The 16901-nt window shown below is 41.4% G+C and overlaps 1 protein-coding gene across 8 annotated transcripts in view; it reads right to left on the bottom strand.

Moving 5' to 3' along the window:
- PHF20 (PHD finger protein 20) overlaps positions 1 to 16901 on the bottom strand; it is a 148686-nt gene that overhangs the window by 69559 nt on the left and 62226 nt on the right. For 4 of the 8 annotated variants that reach the window (XM_045084140.1, XM_045084141.1, XM_004746515.3 and 1 more), the window contains 2 exons: positions 10104 to 10183; positions 3744 to 4131 (listed from right to left, as the gene is read on the bottom strand). In XM_045084140.1, the coding sequence (XP_044940075.1) occupies positions 3744 to 4131; positions 10104 to 10183 (468 nt within the window). The remainder of the gene's footprint in view (positions 1 to 3743; positions 4132 to 10103; positions 10184 to 16901) is intronic. The other 4 variants (XM_045084145.1, XM_045084142.1, XM_045084143.1 and 1 more) reach the window with 1 other exon arrangement.

Here is a 16901-nt window from a genome sequence, read left to right as displayed (position 1 = left end):
CTGAGGAGGCAAACCTAAGGAGTATGCTGAACTCCTTGGCTGTGTTCAATTTTCCCAATGTGCCAACATTATTTTGTTCCAAGTGGTGAGAACTTGGAAATCATACACATTCCAAATTAGACACAAATACAAACAACCCTCCCTAAATAACTCAGATTCTGTTCCAATCGAGTCTGTAAACTTTAGAGAGCTCAATGCTCCACTGGGTCAATGAGCTTTTTCCAAGCAATTTTTAAAGGACATCTGAACTACACAGAAGAAATCTAGTGAGCATTCTTCACTTTGATACCACATACAAACCAGGGCTGACTACACAGAACATTAGTGTTTCCCAAACTCTTCTTATGGTTAAAAATCATCTGGGAAGGTTGTTAACAATTCCAGAGATTCTGACTCGGGAGAAATGCCTCAGGAAAACTTGGAAAACACTATTTCTCTATTAAATCGATCTGGTATGAAACTTACACTTACAAAATGAAAGCAATAAACTGAAGGCCTCCCTACCTTTTTTAATCTGAGTGAAGTCATGTGGCTTCATAGGGGCAGTAGGCAAAGTTGAATACAACTACCCCAGTACATACTTTCCGGAGGGTACAAGCCAGAGCATGAACAGCTAAAGGGAAATCTGTTTCAGAGCACTCAATTCCCATATACATGATTTTCTAACCTGAAATGAGGACACATCAGACTTCTCCCAGGATGATTCAAAGTAATTTTCCACCCCTCCCTGCATAAGTACCCGCCTTCCACTTTAAAAAAAAAAAGGCCTAACAGTCATCCTACATCTTTTTTAATTAATTGTTAATAGTACTTTTAATTAACATATAATGTATTATTTGCCCCAGGGATCATCCTACATCTTAACATGGCATACTGCCCAGAGGTTTAAAATCTCCAGACCTTCTCATTTGGAGTTCCTCATTTGAACACACAGAACACAGAGGTAAGTTTTTCAATTCTCCCCCAATTATGGTTTACAACTACTACCATTCTCAACGCACAGAAGACGAGTCAATTCACTACGGATGCTCTGGGCAGTTGGGGTTTAATTCTCTCCCAGAATCCTATAGAAAAAGCCAGTGAATTTAGGCCTCTGTTGTCCAACAGAAATATAACAAGAGCCACAAATGCAAGCCACATGTGTAATTTTCAATTTTTTAGTTTAAAAAAAAAGTACGGGTGCCTGGGTGGCACAGTGGGTTAAAGCCTCTGCCTTCGGCTCAGGTCATGATCCCAGGGTCCTGGGATGGAGCTCTCTGCTCATCTGCTCAGAGAGCTCAGAGAGCTCATGGGCTCTCTGCTCAGTGGGGAGGCTTCTTCCTCCTTTCTCTCTCTGCCTGCCCTTTCTACCTACTTATGATCTCTGTCTGTCAAATAAATAAATAAATAATCTTTTTTTTTTTAACTGCTTTAAAAAAAAGATATATTTAATTTTAAGACTATATTTTAACCCAATAGACCCAAAAACATCATTTGACATGCAATCAGCATAAAAAGTTGAGATTTTTTTTTTTTTAAACTTAGTATTTGAATACCAGAGTAGACTTTATACTCACAGCACATCTCAATTTAGACCACCCACATTTCATGTACTCAACAGCCGCATGTGGCTAATGGCTACCATACTGGACAGTGCAGGTCTAGGCCATAATTAGGCCTGGGGCAATTCCAGCATGCTCAGCTTTTGCGCAGTTACACCACTAGAGGAGGAGATGGCTTAATTCATCTGGGAAGAAATCAAACTATATCTAATTTCCTATCTTTTTTTTTTCTAATTTCCTATCTTAAAGTTATAACTCAGATGTTTAAGGCTGTCTACTGGGAATGAATACGAATATTTATTTGAAATAAATTAAGGCAGACTTTTCTCCCATAAAAATTAAGTCTGATGTAGCTGCCTGTATTGATAGGATTCACTCTGCATTCCACATCATGCAAGACCAGTAAGTGAGCTAACTCTGTGGCTCTGCAGTTCCAATGAAAATCTATTAAATAATTTTCAAATTTTAAAAAAAAAAGATATTTTGGGACGCCTGGGTGGCTCAGTTGGTTGGACGACTGCCTTCAGCTCAGGTCTTGATCCTAGAGTCTGGGGATCGAGTCCCGCATCAGGCTCCCGGCTCCACGGGGAGTCTGCTTCTCTCTCTGAACTTCTCCTCGCTCATGCTCTCTCTCACTGTCTCTCTCAAATAAATAAATAAAATTTAAAAAAAAAAAGATATTTTAAATATATCATTTGCAGTTATATAAACTTGTGAGGAAAAAGTAGATACCATTCTAAAATGTACTAAAGGTGGGGTGCCTGGGTGGCTCAGTCGTTAAGAGTCTGTCTTGGGGGGCACCTGGGGGGCTCAGTGGGTTAAAGCCTCTGCCTTAGGCTCAGGTCATGATCCCAGGGTCCTGGGATTGAGCCCCGCATTGAGCTCTCTGCTCGGCAGGGAACCTGCTTCCATCTCTTTCTCTCTCTGCATGCCTCTCTGCCTACTTGTGATCTCTGCCTGTCAAATAAATAAATAAAATCTTTAAAAAAAAAAAAAGAGTCTGCCTTGGGGCTCAGGTCATGGTCCCAGGGTCCTGGGATCGACCCCTGCATCTGGTACCCTGCTCAGCGGGAAGCCTGCTGCTCCCTCTCCCACTCCCCCTGTTTGTGTTCTCTCTCTCACTCTGTCTCTGTAAAAATAAATAAAATCTTAAAAACTAAAACTAAAAAATAAATAACATGTACTAAAGGATTCAGTTTTTCAATTTTTTTTTTTTAAAGATTTTATTTATTTATTTGTCAGAGAGAGAGCGAGCGAGGGCGAGCACAGGCAGACAGAGTGGAAGGAAGAGTCAGAGGGAGAAGCAGGCTCCCTGCGGAGCAAGGAGCCCGATGTGGGACTCGATCCCAGGACACTGGGATCATGACCTGAGCCAAAGGCAGCTGCTTAACCAACTGAGCCACCCAGGCGTCCCTCAGTTTTTCAATATTCATGCAGGAAATATACAAGCAAGAATTTGTAAAGACCACTGCCAGATTATCCTTGCCAGCATTCAAACTAGAGATCCTAAATGTTCATCATGTCATTTAACTGACCAAGAGAAGGAGTGTTTGATCTAGAAAGAAATTCAGGATGTGTTTTACTCTTGGATATTCCCGAAGAATTCCATATTTCAACTTTTTAAAATAACCATACATTCTTCCTTAAATCTGTACCCTTTAACCTTAACTCTTACCCATTACCCATCTCAGTTTTTTACCTGGACCATGAAAATGTCAAACCCATAATCACTCTCCAGATAGCTCAACTTCAAAATGCACCATGCCTTCTTAGATCCAGTGTTCTCTGATCCAGGCTCTGTTAGACACCCACATCGAATTACTTCTTCCCTATTTCATGTCTCTCAGGAAAACTATTATTTCCTAATCCCAGGTTCTATTAAGCTTACTTAACCTGAGATCATCTGAATAGACACAGGCATAAGGCCTTAGCTTATTAGGTTTTACCAAATAAACTGAAGCATCTTGTGGACAGTTATGTACTCCCCAGAAGCTTAGTCAAGGACCTGTTTTGCAACTTACATTCATCTGGATATGTTTCCTTTAAAATCCAGCTCCACAAACGTAACTTATTTTCAGATCACAAGATGATTCAAAGTCAATCATAAAAATGGAAGAACTTTAGTATGGAAGTGATAAAGAACCACCAAAGCCACAGAATACTCTGGCATTGCCCAATGCAGACCCCACTTAGGAAACTCACCAGTAGGAGCTATGGAAGGGGGCCTGCCTCGTTTTCTTTTTGGCTCCCTCAGGTTTTCTTGTGGACTCTTCACAATGTCATTTTCAGGTTTTTTATCCACTTGAGCATCTCCAGAATACTCTCTGTCATTTTCTGAAATGTTCTCCTTATCTTCCTTCTCGTTCTTGGGAAGGCTCTTCTCTGACACCTTACCCTTTTCAGAACAGATTAACTTTCCTTCTTTATCAGGCTGCTTGGGACGCTTTTCTGTCTTTAAGGCTTTGTCCTCTTTGTCTTTCTTCACATTGACAGTGGCTTTTCTTTGCTCTTTAAACTTCTCTCGTTTATCAGGAGACGATGGAAGACTTTTGTGATCTGTTTCTTTAGGCCTAGCATTACCCACAATATTCTAAAATGAGCAAAATAGCAATGAAACACACTTTGTGATTACTTGCAAATATAAAATCAGATGGTATTTTGCAAACTTATGAAGACAAACAAATTAAAACAGGACATATGCTGTGTCACATAATGGAAAGAACCACTGAAAATATTGATCCATACTCTGAGGCTTGAGAACCAATCCTAAATTTAAAAGAAACAACCATCTTGTCCAATTCCTTCTGAGACAGAGTGATCTCCCATATTTTGATTATTAATAACTCACTAGATAATTAAAGGGACAGAAAATACCCCAGGAACAACTTCTGCAAAGCAATCTTTCTGACAGAGGTGTTCTAAGAAAATGCCCCCAAGTTATATCCTCCTCGTCCCAAGCATGACTACCAGACCCAGGGCCTTTCAGAGGCCTGGCTCAGTTTGCCAGTGGATGCTGATGCCCTTTGTGGAGAAGAACACAAACTAGTAACTGAAGGCTGAACAGGAAAGCTATAAAGATTATCTAACCCATGGGGAACCTGGGTGGCTCAGTCTGTTAAATGTTTGCCTTCAACTCAGGTCGTGAACCCAGGGTCCAGGGATCAAGCCCCATGTCTGGCTCCCTGCTCAGTGGAAGACTGCTTCTCCCTCTACTCCCAGCTTGTGCTCTCTCTTGCTATCTCTGTCACTATCTGTCTCTCTCTCAAATAAACAAATAAAATCTTAAAAACAAACAAACAAACAAAAAAAGACTGTCCAACCCAGAAGTAGGGTTTTTGCTTCCTCAACTGGGTAAAGGCTGTGCCCAGTCCAGCAAAGGCACCAACTATACTGTGAAGCGAAGTTTTTGTCCACTAGACAGAAGTCCGACTTCTTGGTTACTTTCTTCCTAAATAACTTTTAAATAATTAATTCTAAAACTCCTGTGCCCTAGTGGGACACAGCTCTGAAAGCCAGCTCTGAATGCTCTGGAATTTCCAAAACCGCAATTAGTCTGTGGATGTATTTCTCTTCCAAGACCTCTACAGAACAGCAGGAAGCACATACCATGTTCATATGGGGGATCCCCAGCAACTAGCACATACTAGGCACACAGATCTCTCCCAAAAGCTGGAAGGAGTGCCTAAAGTGAAGGCTTACTTTGTCCCAGAAGGAAAAATAATGAAACAAGGAGAATCCCTATGACTGGAGCCTAGAAGGAAATATTTTTTCAAGCCCCCCAAATTTTCTGAAAGCAGGTTTGAGAACGAGCACTCCTCAGGAACTGCTGGCAGAACTATGAATTATAACCACCTTGGCAGGAAGGGAAAGCATTCTCAATTCATGCCAAAAGAATTAAAAGTTAATACTTTTGAACTAGAATGAATTCCTAGAAATGGAACTAACAGAATAATCAAATTTGGACACCCAGATTTACAAATATCCGTATAAATGACCTTTAGGGAACTGGTTACACACAGAACAGTTATATACATATTACAGAATACTAAAAAGCCAGCAAAGCCATATTCCTATACACTATCAAGAACTTAAGAAAATGTTGGGCGCCTGGGTGGCTCAGTGGGTTAAGCCGCTGCCTTCGGCTCAGGTCATGATCTCAGGGTCCTGGGATCGAGTCCCACATCAGGCTCTCTGCTCAGCGGGGAGCCTGCTTCCTCCTCTCTCTCTCTGCCTGCCTCTCTGCCTACTTGTGATTTCTCTCTGTCAAATAAATAAATAAAATCTTTTAAAAAAAAAAAAAAAAAAAAAAAAAAACTTAAGAAAATGTTATTCTAGGGCGCCTGGGTGGCTCAGTGGGTTAAGCCGCTGCCTTCGGCTCAGGTCATGATCTCAGGGTCCTGGGATCGAGGCCCGCATCGGGCTCTCTGCTCAGCAGGGAGCCTGCTTCCTCCTCTCTCTCTGCCTGCTTGTGATCTCTCTCTGTCAAATAAATAAATAAAATCTTTTAAGAAAAAAAAAAAAAGAAAATGTTATTCTAGGGCACCTGGGTGGCTCCGTGGGTTAAAGCCTCTGCTTCCAGCTCAGGTCATGATCCCAGGGTACTGGGATCAAGCCCCGCATCAGGCTCTCTGCTCAGCGGGGAGCCTACTTCCTCCTCTCTCTCTCCCTGCCTCTCTGCCTACTTGTGATCTCTCTGTCAAATAAATAAATAAACTCCTTTAAAAAAAAAAAGAAAAGAAAAAAGAAAATGTTATTCTGTTAGAAGAGCAAGATATAACCCCCATTTTTTAAGGAAAAAAAGCAAAATATGCAACAGTAATATACTATATGACCCCAATTTAAAAAATATATACAAATATTTAACAACAAAACACAGGATATAGCCAATACATTAAGAGCAACTATATTTAGACAACGTCATTACGTCATTTTTACTTTCTTTGTGCTTTCTATAGTGTCCAAATTTCCTATACCTTATACATTATTTTATAACTTCAAAAAAAATTAATGTTCCTAGTATATAAATTATCGAAACATTTAGAGCAGCACAATTACACAGAAAAAAAACCTCAAATCTATTCTAATAATATACTAAAAAAGCCTTAAAAATTATCTATGACTAATATTTTTAAGAAGTTAAGCTTTGGAGGCACGTGACACCCACTCACTGTCATGGTCCGGCCAGGGGCTACATTCCATTGCTTGGGCACCTTGTCTAGAGCTGGGGCCTTAGGCTTGGCCTCCTACAGGACACAGGGCACCCAGTTTTCAGATGCCTATAGGAGGGAGCTCTTAGACAAGGCTAAAACACACCACTTCTTACACATCCTGGTCCTATTATGGGTGCCCTGGTTTTTTTTGGTTTTTTTTGTTTGTTTGTTTTAAAGATTTTATTTATTTATTTGACAAAGAGAGATCACAAGTAGGCAGAGAGGCAGGCAGAGAGAGAGAGAGAGAGATTGAGAGAAAGGAGGAAGCAGGCTCTCCGCTGAGCAGAGAGCCTGATGTGGGGCTCGATCCCAGGACCCTGAGATCATGACCTGAGCTGAAGGCAGAGGCTTAACCCACTGAGCCACCCAGGTGCCCCATGGGTGCCCTGTTGTAGAAAGTCCCTTGGGGCCGGATTATGACTAGCCTCTGGAACCACCTTATTCTGCACCAGCTTTGCTACCAGATTGAGTGAAGACCCAGTGTCCAGACTTTGGCTCCTGTGGGAGGGAGCCTACTAATCTTGGGCTAGTTTGCCTTGGCTCTTTGAGCTTCCTTGTATTTAACTTCTAGGTACTTTGTTTTTCCCTTAAGATTTTATTTATTTAACAGAGAAAGAGAGACAGCAAGAGAAAGAACACAAGCAAAGGGAGTGGGAGAGGGAGAAGCCGACTTCCTGCTGAGCAGAGAGCCAGATGTGGAACTTGATTCCAGGACCCCAGGATCATGACCGGAGCCTAAGGCAGCCGCTTAATGACTGAGTCACCCAGGTGCCTCTTAATTTCGGGGTACTTTTTTAAGAGCTGAAACAGGGAAGGATTAAAAGAAAAAGGCAAAGGGGCACCTGGGTGGCTCAGTGGGTTAAGCCTCTGCCTTCGGCTCAGGTCATGATCTCAGGGTCCTGAGATCGAGCCCCGCATCAGGCTGTCTGCTCAGCAGGGAGCCTGCTTCCCCCATCTCTCTTTGCCTACCTATCTGTCTACTTGTAATCTTTCTCTCTGTCAAATAAATAAAATCTTAAAAAAAAAAAAAAAGGCCAATTGTAAAAAAATAATTTTTTTAAAAAGTTAGGTTTTATGTAGCCATTATGGAACCCTAGATCCTTAGGGCTGAGGGTGATGAAGTTCTAGAACCTAGGTGAGGTTCGGTGGGCTGAGGTCTGGAGCCGATGACCAAGAAAGAATTCTTGAGACATCTTTGGTGCAAAATGGTGGTTTATTAAAGCAAGGGGACAGGACCCGTGGGCAGGAAGAGCTGCTGCCCCGGGTTGTGAGGGGTGGCAGGTTATGTACCCTGAAGTTGGGGGAAGGTGAGGGGAAGGGAGGTTTCAATGGAGTTTTCATATGCTAAAGAGGGCCTACAAGGTGCCAGGATGTCCCAGGCCTACCGGAGGCCTTGCCCTAGTGGCTGGATCAATGTTGTCTTTGGACCAGCCATTAACATTAAGATAGTTGGGAGACTTTTTGGTGGAATGTCACAATCCTGCTATCAATCGTCTTTGTTAGTGAGACTTGGGACATTTGTAAGCCAAGGGAGACTCCTATCTAGCAGGATTGTGAGCTCTGCAAGTTAACTATTTGCTTATTGCTCATGGCAGTCAGGGCTGCCTAAGGGATGCTACACATATGACTGAGGGGGAGCGGATGGAGAGGGGGGTGCAAGGCGCCAGCTTTCGCTTTGTCTTCAGCCAGCCTCGTGCTCCCTCATCAAGGGGACCCGAGAAGTCATTTATACAAATACAACACTGTCTTGGAAAAAAACATACACAAGCAGGAACTGCGGGCCTATACCTGATCACCCACCAGATCTGAGATGAGGTGAGACACTTGGGGATAACTGGGAATTGGGAATGAAGCACCCACCAATCCACCCTCATAGGATGCTCATCTCCAACCCAAACACCACAAGTGCTGTTAATCAATTTATTCAGTACAGCAGAGTAAACAGTTGAATGTTTGTTATCTGGAGCCCTGGACTTCCATTTGGGGAGGTTCTAGATACAATCTGACAATTCTGAACAAGTTCTTATCTACACAGTCCTCTATCTGTATTAACTCATTCCACAAACTCAACACAAAAATTGCCAAATTTAAAGCCAAAATAACTTTTTTTTTTTTAAAAGATCTTATTTATTTATTTGACAGAGAGAAGCACAGCGAGAGAGGGAACACAAGCAGGGGGAGTGAGAGAGGGGGAAGCAGGCTTCCTGCTGAACAGGGAACCTCTCATGTGGGACTCAATCCCAGGACTCAGGGATCATGCCCAGAGCCAAAGGCAGATGCTTAACGACTAAGCCACCCAGGTGCCCTAATAACTTTTTTTTTTTTAATTTTAAGTAAACTCTATACTACACGTGGGGCTCAAACTCACAACCCTGTGATCCAGAGACACAGGCTCTACAAAATAACATTTTAGAGTACTGTATAGCAGCTCATTAGATGCCTGAAGGACAAATGATTACAGAGAAAACAACTTCAGGGCTAAGGCTTTATAACTGTTTCAGTTTTCTTTAAAGGAAAACCAGCAAACGGCAAAAACACTCTTAAGGCTACCTTTAAAGATATCATGAAACATAACCCTCTGAAATTGCTAAATATAAATACAGAAGAATTTACTCTAATTTGTGATAAGTAGAGGCATTTGATCATAAGACAAGACACAACAGGTTCCAGCATCACCAAATACTATCACATCAACAACTACCCAAAAGGAACAAGTAGTAACAATCAGAAGTTTTAAAACATCAGTATCCAAATTTTGACCCTGCCTTCCCAACTATGAAGGCGTGAACATAAAAAAGACCAAAGGGGAAAAAAGTATGAAAAGAGTGGGCAACATCTTCTAGATGGCCCATATTCCAGGATCAAAACTCCTGTTTCATGGTCAAGCAAACACATGCGTGGTGACTGGAACAACAGGAAACAAAATTTTCAAACCAGGCATATCTAGCACGAGTGATTGCCAAATTTATACCAAACTATAGTTCTGAAACCACCAAGTCATGGTCCTGAGCTGAAGGACAAAGTTAGATGAGAAGAAAATACAGTCTAGGTTTCCTCAAGCATTAGCAAGTTCCCTATGATGAATAATACCTCTGGGTACAGGGCACAGGGAGAGAGAAAAAAAGGAATATTAACCATACAGTTTTGAGAAAAGATGAGGAAAACAGATTAACAGGAAATGGCAGGGAGAGATAAATATTAATAATTTCTGAAAACTTGTGTATTGCTTTCTAGTGAAATTGTGTCAGGTGAAGGAAATAAAGATTTTGTCACTATAAACATCTTTATTTGAGAAACAGAACTACAACGTTAGCATTATTCATACTACAAAGCACAAAACCACATTTCTCACCTGATCTTTGGAAAAAGCTTTGACATGAATATGTTTGACAGTCTGAACTACTCCATCATAAAATTTCACAGTGTAAGTACCTAAAATTCAAGAAGATATTATGATTTAACTTACAGTTTCATGAAAGCAACAAAACTTTTCAAAGCATAAACACAAGGGAGTTCCAACCACAATAATAAATGTATGAGAACTAAAATATTAAGAAACACACACAGTCTTATTTATGTTCAAGATGATAGCCTTCATTTCTTAGTCAAGATTACATAGTAAGTTTTCTCTTTATCTACACAGATCAAAATCCATCTGCTTTTTGATGGAAAAAAAGAATTGCATTGAATTTAGACCAAGAAAAAAGAGGAGTAAAACAATTAAGAACACGAGGAAAATGCAGTTTTATTTATTCCTTGGTGAGTTATTAATTTTTATCAATCTTTATTTTCTGAGCTTAAGAGTGATAATATCTTTAAAACTTTAAAAGAAACACAACTACTTACTAAAGGTATCATGTTTTCAGAGGTCACATTAATCTCATAACACATATGAATAACCTTCGTGTTACAACATCTGAACAGACTTCGCCAAAATGCTATATGGTACCTGCTACATTATCAGTTTTATTCCAATAGGCAAAGAAATCTAACAAAAATCACTCTGCAGTAAGACTGAAGCTGAAAATCCAAATAATCTTATTCCCAGATAAGGCAACCAACTACAGTACATAAGTTCTCACTAGTTGCACTTAAACCAACTCTCTCAAAATTATGCATCTTAGAACCCACCTCTCCCCCCACCCCACTTTTTATTCTTTTTTAATTTTTTTTGGTCCCAGGGATTAAAAAAAAAATCACAGTTAATCTTGTCAAGACTACCAGTGAACTACTGGTAACCACGTAATGATTTATTACTGGTAAACATGGTCAGTTTTCAGGATCAATTTCCCATCAAACAGAGAAGAAAAAAAAATCCCTGGAAGTAAAAGAATGCAACAAGGAAGCCTAAGACCTTCTAGCTAGCTACCTCCTTCTTATCCATCCTCTCCCCTCCCCAACCCTCCCCATCCCTCTCCATCCCACTTCTCCTCCAATCCGAAAAAGGGCCCTGTCAATGGCTAGCCACCTCTAATGAAAACATCACTGTAGTGTTCAAGGTACAATGCAATCTTAGCCCAATTATTTTCCAAACCCTGTTTCTCATTACCAACATAAAATACTCACCAACTCAAAGTGATGAGCTACTTGCCACCCAATGAAACTGCCTTGTGCCATTTCCACCTCCACATCTTTATTATTTTCCTGCCTAGAATGTGCTACTCATTGACCCTTAAGCACTCAGCTCAGATGACCACAAGAGTTCTGTAAAAGCTTCCCAACTTCTTAGCTAGAAAGATTTTTTCCTGCTCTGAACTTCTCAAAGACTCACTTTGGCACCTTGCTTGCAGGTCTACTTTCATATAGAAGGCAGACCCCAAATCAAAGTCAGGCTCTCCAAGGCCAGGGACCACAGCTCACATCAATTTCCCTCTCACACAGCATCTGGTTCACTGTAAATCAGGGCTTCTTGAAGTATCGTGCTCAGACCAGCAGCGTCAACAACTCCTGGGAACTTTTAGAAATGTAAGTTACCAGCACCACCCCCAAAATAATGAATCAAAAACTCAAAGAGTGCAGCACAAAAATAAATGCGTGTTTTAACAAGTGTTTCAGGTAATCATGGTGTATTGTCACAGATAATTAGTAATTACGTACTGAACTTTACTCTTGGTAATTACAAAATAAAGTTGATTATCTGTCACAAGTGTCACCAACACAGAACAAAGTGACTAGCAAACTAGATACAAGGATATATAGTTATGCTTGGTTGGTTAAAACAAGCAATAAGACATCAGACTATGATAAATGATTCTACATAAAGCAGCTCAGCAATGACTAAGGCCTGGGATCCTGTCTTCCTGCCTCTATTTGGCAAGCAAAGAAGCAATGATAAGCAATGGTATGGAACTCTAAACATACCCTTCCCAAGCAACCATGACATGGTTCTGGCCAGCCTGGGGATGGGGGCATTAAGAACCCAACTCTCATGAAATCTTAATTATCAAGTGTACCAACAAGACACCCAAAAGCCTATACCTCTTCAACAATTTGACCAAGAAAATTGATCATTTTGATCAATTACATCAAAATGAAAACTATCTATTTTTACAGACATTTCAGACATCCAGAAGTACATTTTTAGTTATCTGAGGCCAATTTTAAAGCTTATTCTTGATGGCAGGCTCAAAATGGAGCCCTTAAATGAAGGGGTGTGCCTTGAGTTTCAATAAGAGCTAAAACAGAGCTAAGCAGAGCTGGGAGAAGAACCTAAGCCTCTCTGCTGACCTCTAATCAATTCTTCTTCCACCACCCCAAACTGCCTATTCCTCAAGTCCCTCAGCCTAAAGTCCAAACCACAGAACCAGAGCATCAATGGCCATTCTGAAATGACCCACACTATAAGCAAGGGTACTCAGGAATCACTGTCCTTAGATAGTAATATGCTGCCCCTGACCCCTTTTACTTCCAAAGAACCATATGGGATCAAAACATTCTCCCTTGATCATATACACAGTCTAACTTGGGCTCCATAAATCAGAAGGAAAAAAAACACCCACATTCCATGGGCAATGGTAGCCCAGGCCCACTTCTGGAAAGAGGCCCCAAATCTATTTTAATGGTTCCTATACAACTAAAAGAACATCTTCCTGGGGTGCCTGAGTGGCTCAGCTGCTTAAGAGTTTGCCTTAGGCTCAGGTCATGATCCTGGAATCTGCTGCTTCTTCTCCCTCTGCCCCTCCAACAGCTCATACGTGTGTGTGTGTGTGTGTGTGTGTGTGTGTGTGTCTGTCTGTCTGTGTGTCTGTGTGTCTCAAATAAATACATAAAATCTTTTAAATAAAAATAAAAAATAAATGCCTTCTTGTGGATTCCTGTGGGTAGCTGACAACAGAGCTCTCCCACAGCCACAGACAACATCTAAAAATTAACATGTAAATGACAGAAAAATAAATGCATCCTTAACACAAAAGCCCCCTGCTTTCAGGCTCCCTTAAGAAGCCCCTGTCCTTACAAAGCCAGGCGAAACAAAGCTTCCTGGTCTTGCCCCCTTAGGAACAGTTATGAACTCAGCATATCAGACAACCTTATAGCAGTCAGTAGGTGCAGAAGGGATATGAGGGGAAAAAAAAAAAAAAACACAAAACAAAACAAAACAAAAGACTAGAGATGCACAGCAAGCTGATCTGTAGGACCAAGGAAATAGGGAAGCACGGGTGACTCTGGACAGTTATCTGTTGTTCTTGAAATCTACCATAACTGTGACTCAAGGAAGCTTTCTCTATCCCACTCACCTCCAAGAGTCAAAGAACTCCAGAATGCCATGAATAGGAGACTCAGTTTTCAAACACGGATTCTCAAAGTCTTGAGGTTCCTGTACATATGCCTCATGGGGCATTCAGAAGAATATGCACGTGTTTGCAGGTATACCTTCCCCTCCCCCATCTTTTCTTCTTAGCAATTTTACTAATGTGCTTAAGTTCTGCAGCCAACAACTCCTAAAAATGTTCATCTATTCTTTTTCTTTTTTTAAGACTTTATTTATTTATTTGACAGAGATCACAAGTAGCCAGAGAGGCAGGCAGAGAGAGAGGACGAAGTAGGCTCCCACTGAGCAGAGAGTCTAATGTAGGGCTCTATCCCAGGACCCTGGGATCATGACCTGAGCCTAAGGCAGAGGCTTTAACCCACTGAGCCACCCAGGCGCCCCAATGCTCATCTATTCTAATTCCTTCTTCGAGTTCTAACTGCTCAAATAAGTCCAGAGAACAGGTGGCAAGCTGCCAGGAATCACTGAGCAGGGACTGGGTGCACACACCCAGTGCACACCAGCTGCTGACAACTCCTGCCATTTTAGGAAAACTCTGCCCTAGAGTGGCAGCCTGGAACCGTAGGAAAGACAGTTCAGGAATTTTGGAGCCCCAAAGACCTGCATTCAGTTCACAGCTCTACCATCCCTGTACAGGCTCTGTAACCTCAAGCAACTTCTGTGAACTTAATTCCTCATCTGTAAAATGACGGGGTTGATAGCAACAACCTTCCCATGTCTGTGTGAATACTAAATGAGATCAGATATGGAAATTGCTTAGCAAAGGAACTGTTACAGAGCAAGGGATCAATAAGTGGTTCCAATTATTACCATCCACCAATTACTTTAAAAGGGAAGCACCAACCCCTTCCCCACAAAGAAGGTAAGAGCCACACTAGCATCTGCGTGTGTAGGCCTGAATCTTCCTTTTATCTCTGTGCAAAGCTGTTCACAGTCCTAACGTCCCCACATTTCAACTGCAGGATCAGTTACAGCATGAAGAAGACAAAAAATAGTAACTGCTTCAACAAGAGACTCCAGAAATAAGACCATTTCCATAGAATCTCCTGTTACAAATGCAGACTTCAGGCACTGGGCCGAAAATTGAACTGAGGGAACAAGACACGTGACCTAAGAATATGAATAATTTAAATGAAGAGGGACCTGATTTGCCTGTTTGCTCGAGTTAAAGAACCACAGATCAACAGGAAGGTACAATTCCTCATTTTGTTGAAAATGCAAACCCACTTTCGGTTTCCCCAAGAGAATGCCTTGCAGAGCAGCAAGGTCCAGGACTGGGGACACAAAGCCCTGACACACAAGTGGCTTCTGCCATCCCCAGTGTAACAAAGGGGAGCTGAGCAGCCCCAGCTAAGAGCTGAGGTCAACTCACCAGAGATGGCTTCCGAACAAAGATTCCATGGAAGCAGAATCCCATCCTTTACTCCAGCAGATAGAGGGGCTAACAAGGCTAACCACGTGTGGCTGCCTTCCCATGAAATGATGCTTTAGTTGCCACTGCCAAAGAATTATTCCAGGTGAAAAGAGCTATATAACATTGCACCGCCCTCCCTAGTTTCCATGTGCTTAATTACTCCCTTAAGAAACTCTAAAGTTGCCATTTAGTTGTGTTTCAATCATGCCAGACTCCCAACGCCAGCAGCCTTAAAGCTCAGCCTCAGGAAAACCACCAAGGAGGTTAAGAGTGGAAAGAAAATGAGGCCAAACCTTCCAAAGATTAATCTGTAGGGTGTGACTTCACTATATGCCCGACTACTCCTAGCAGCACCAAGAATGACTTTTATGGGAAATAAAGGGGGCATCTTGCCAGCAGAACTTCTCACAGTGCTGAGGTGGTCTCTGCTGCAGATGAAACTGAGGCAGAGCAGAAAATACCAGGGAAAAAGTGGGAAGGATAGTCCAGCACTCTCTCTCCCCATCCTGCAACTACTAGAATCATACTGAACTAGAAACTACCACCAGGTCCCATGGATAACATCTAACAGAAAAGCAGCACCTAAGAGTCATTATCTCGTCTCAAAACCAGGCACAAAGCCTAGCTCTCACAAATGCTAGCTTTCCTTCACATTGCTTCTATGTGGCAATAATACCACCCAGCAAATTCCACTAACTTTCAGGACTTCCCCTCCCCCACACCCTTCCTCTCCTTTCCCTTCCAATTAGTCTCAAGACCAGTGAGGACTTCAGACTCAAGAACTCTGGGGAAAACTGGTTTTCTGGCAGAAATCTCCACTCATATTCAAAGTCCTTCAATAAACTAAAATTCGTTGGACCGAATTCAGAGTTTACAGAACCAATATTATTAGGGTGACAAATGGCCATTTTAGGGGCAATCATTACCTGAATTTTAGCTCATGGAGGAAATAAACTGAAAATATTTTTTACAACTTCCAAAGCTCTGGTTGTCCCAGTTTAAAAGACATTTAAAAATCTTAACTATGGCCAATAATTTGCCCAACGACTTTTAATCCTTAAATGATTTTTTCAAAAAATCCAGACCCATCCACATAACAAACAAACAAAAACCAGTAACTGCAGACAGGGGTCCCTGTTCCTTTAGATTTATCTGCACCATTCTGTTCCTGTACTGCCTCCTCCTGGTGGCTCTACAGCAACTACTTCACACTGCTTTGAACTAGTTTTTGTTTGTTTCCCTTTAAATCCATGATGCCCAGCTCTGGTCTCTGCAGATATTAGACGCGAACAGTAGGTTCTTAAGCCTCTACTGCCTCCACCAAGACACCACCCTACCCCTCTCCAAGACTGCTCCCAGAGCTCCCCAAACCCTTCTTCCACAATTTGCCTTTTCTCCTTTGCCACTTCCTCATCCAACTCCCTTGGCCTTTCTATCATCCATATAACTCTGGGACATCACTGGATCAAAAGAGAAATGTTGCTTCCTTTCTACAACCTCCGTTATCTATAAAATTACTATGTTACTACTCACAACTTTTATTTTATGTAAGGGACAGCCACTTCCCCAAGGGAGCATCCCTCCAATGGATATTATTCAGGAGGAGACGATGACTGATTAGCATAAACCAACCTAACAGACTTGTAGGAACACATCTATGTATATATGAACATCTATATTTCATATATGATTTAAATCCAGTGAGAGGAGAAAACATTGTTAATCTTGAAAAGAAGGCTCTAAAAAATAAACAAAGTCATTTCCTAAAAGGCAGCTTAATAACATGTAAACTTTCCTCTAGAATACATCTTTAGGCTAAAGTGATACACATGAAAATCTTCTGAACACAAGATTATAAAAGAAATTCAGGGAAATAAGGACTATCCAAAAAGACTTCATCAACCATAAGCTGGAGTATCACTAACTGTAGACATCTTTAAAAATTACAACCTTGCTTTGGAAGCCTG

Source organism: Mustela putorius, unplaced genomic scaffold, assembly GCF_011764305.1.
Source record: "Mustela putorius furo isolate JIRA1106 unplaced genomic scaffold, ASM1176430v1.1 tig00000743_pilon_pilon_pilon, whole genome shotgun sequence".
In the NCBI taxonomy this organism is placed as follows: domain Eukaryota; kingdom Metazoa; phylum Chordata; class Mammalia; order Carnivora; family Mustelidae; genus Mustela; species Mustela putorius.
The sequence above is the reverse complement of the archived record's forward strand: the minus strand, read 5'-3'. Positions and strand labels throughout refer to the sequence as shown.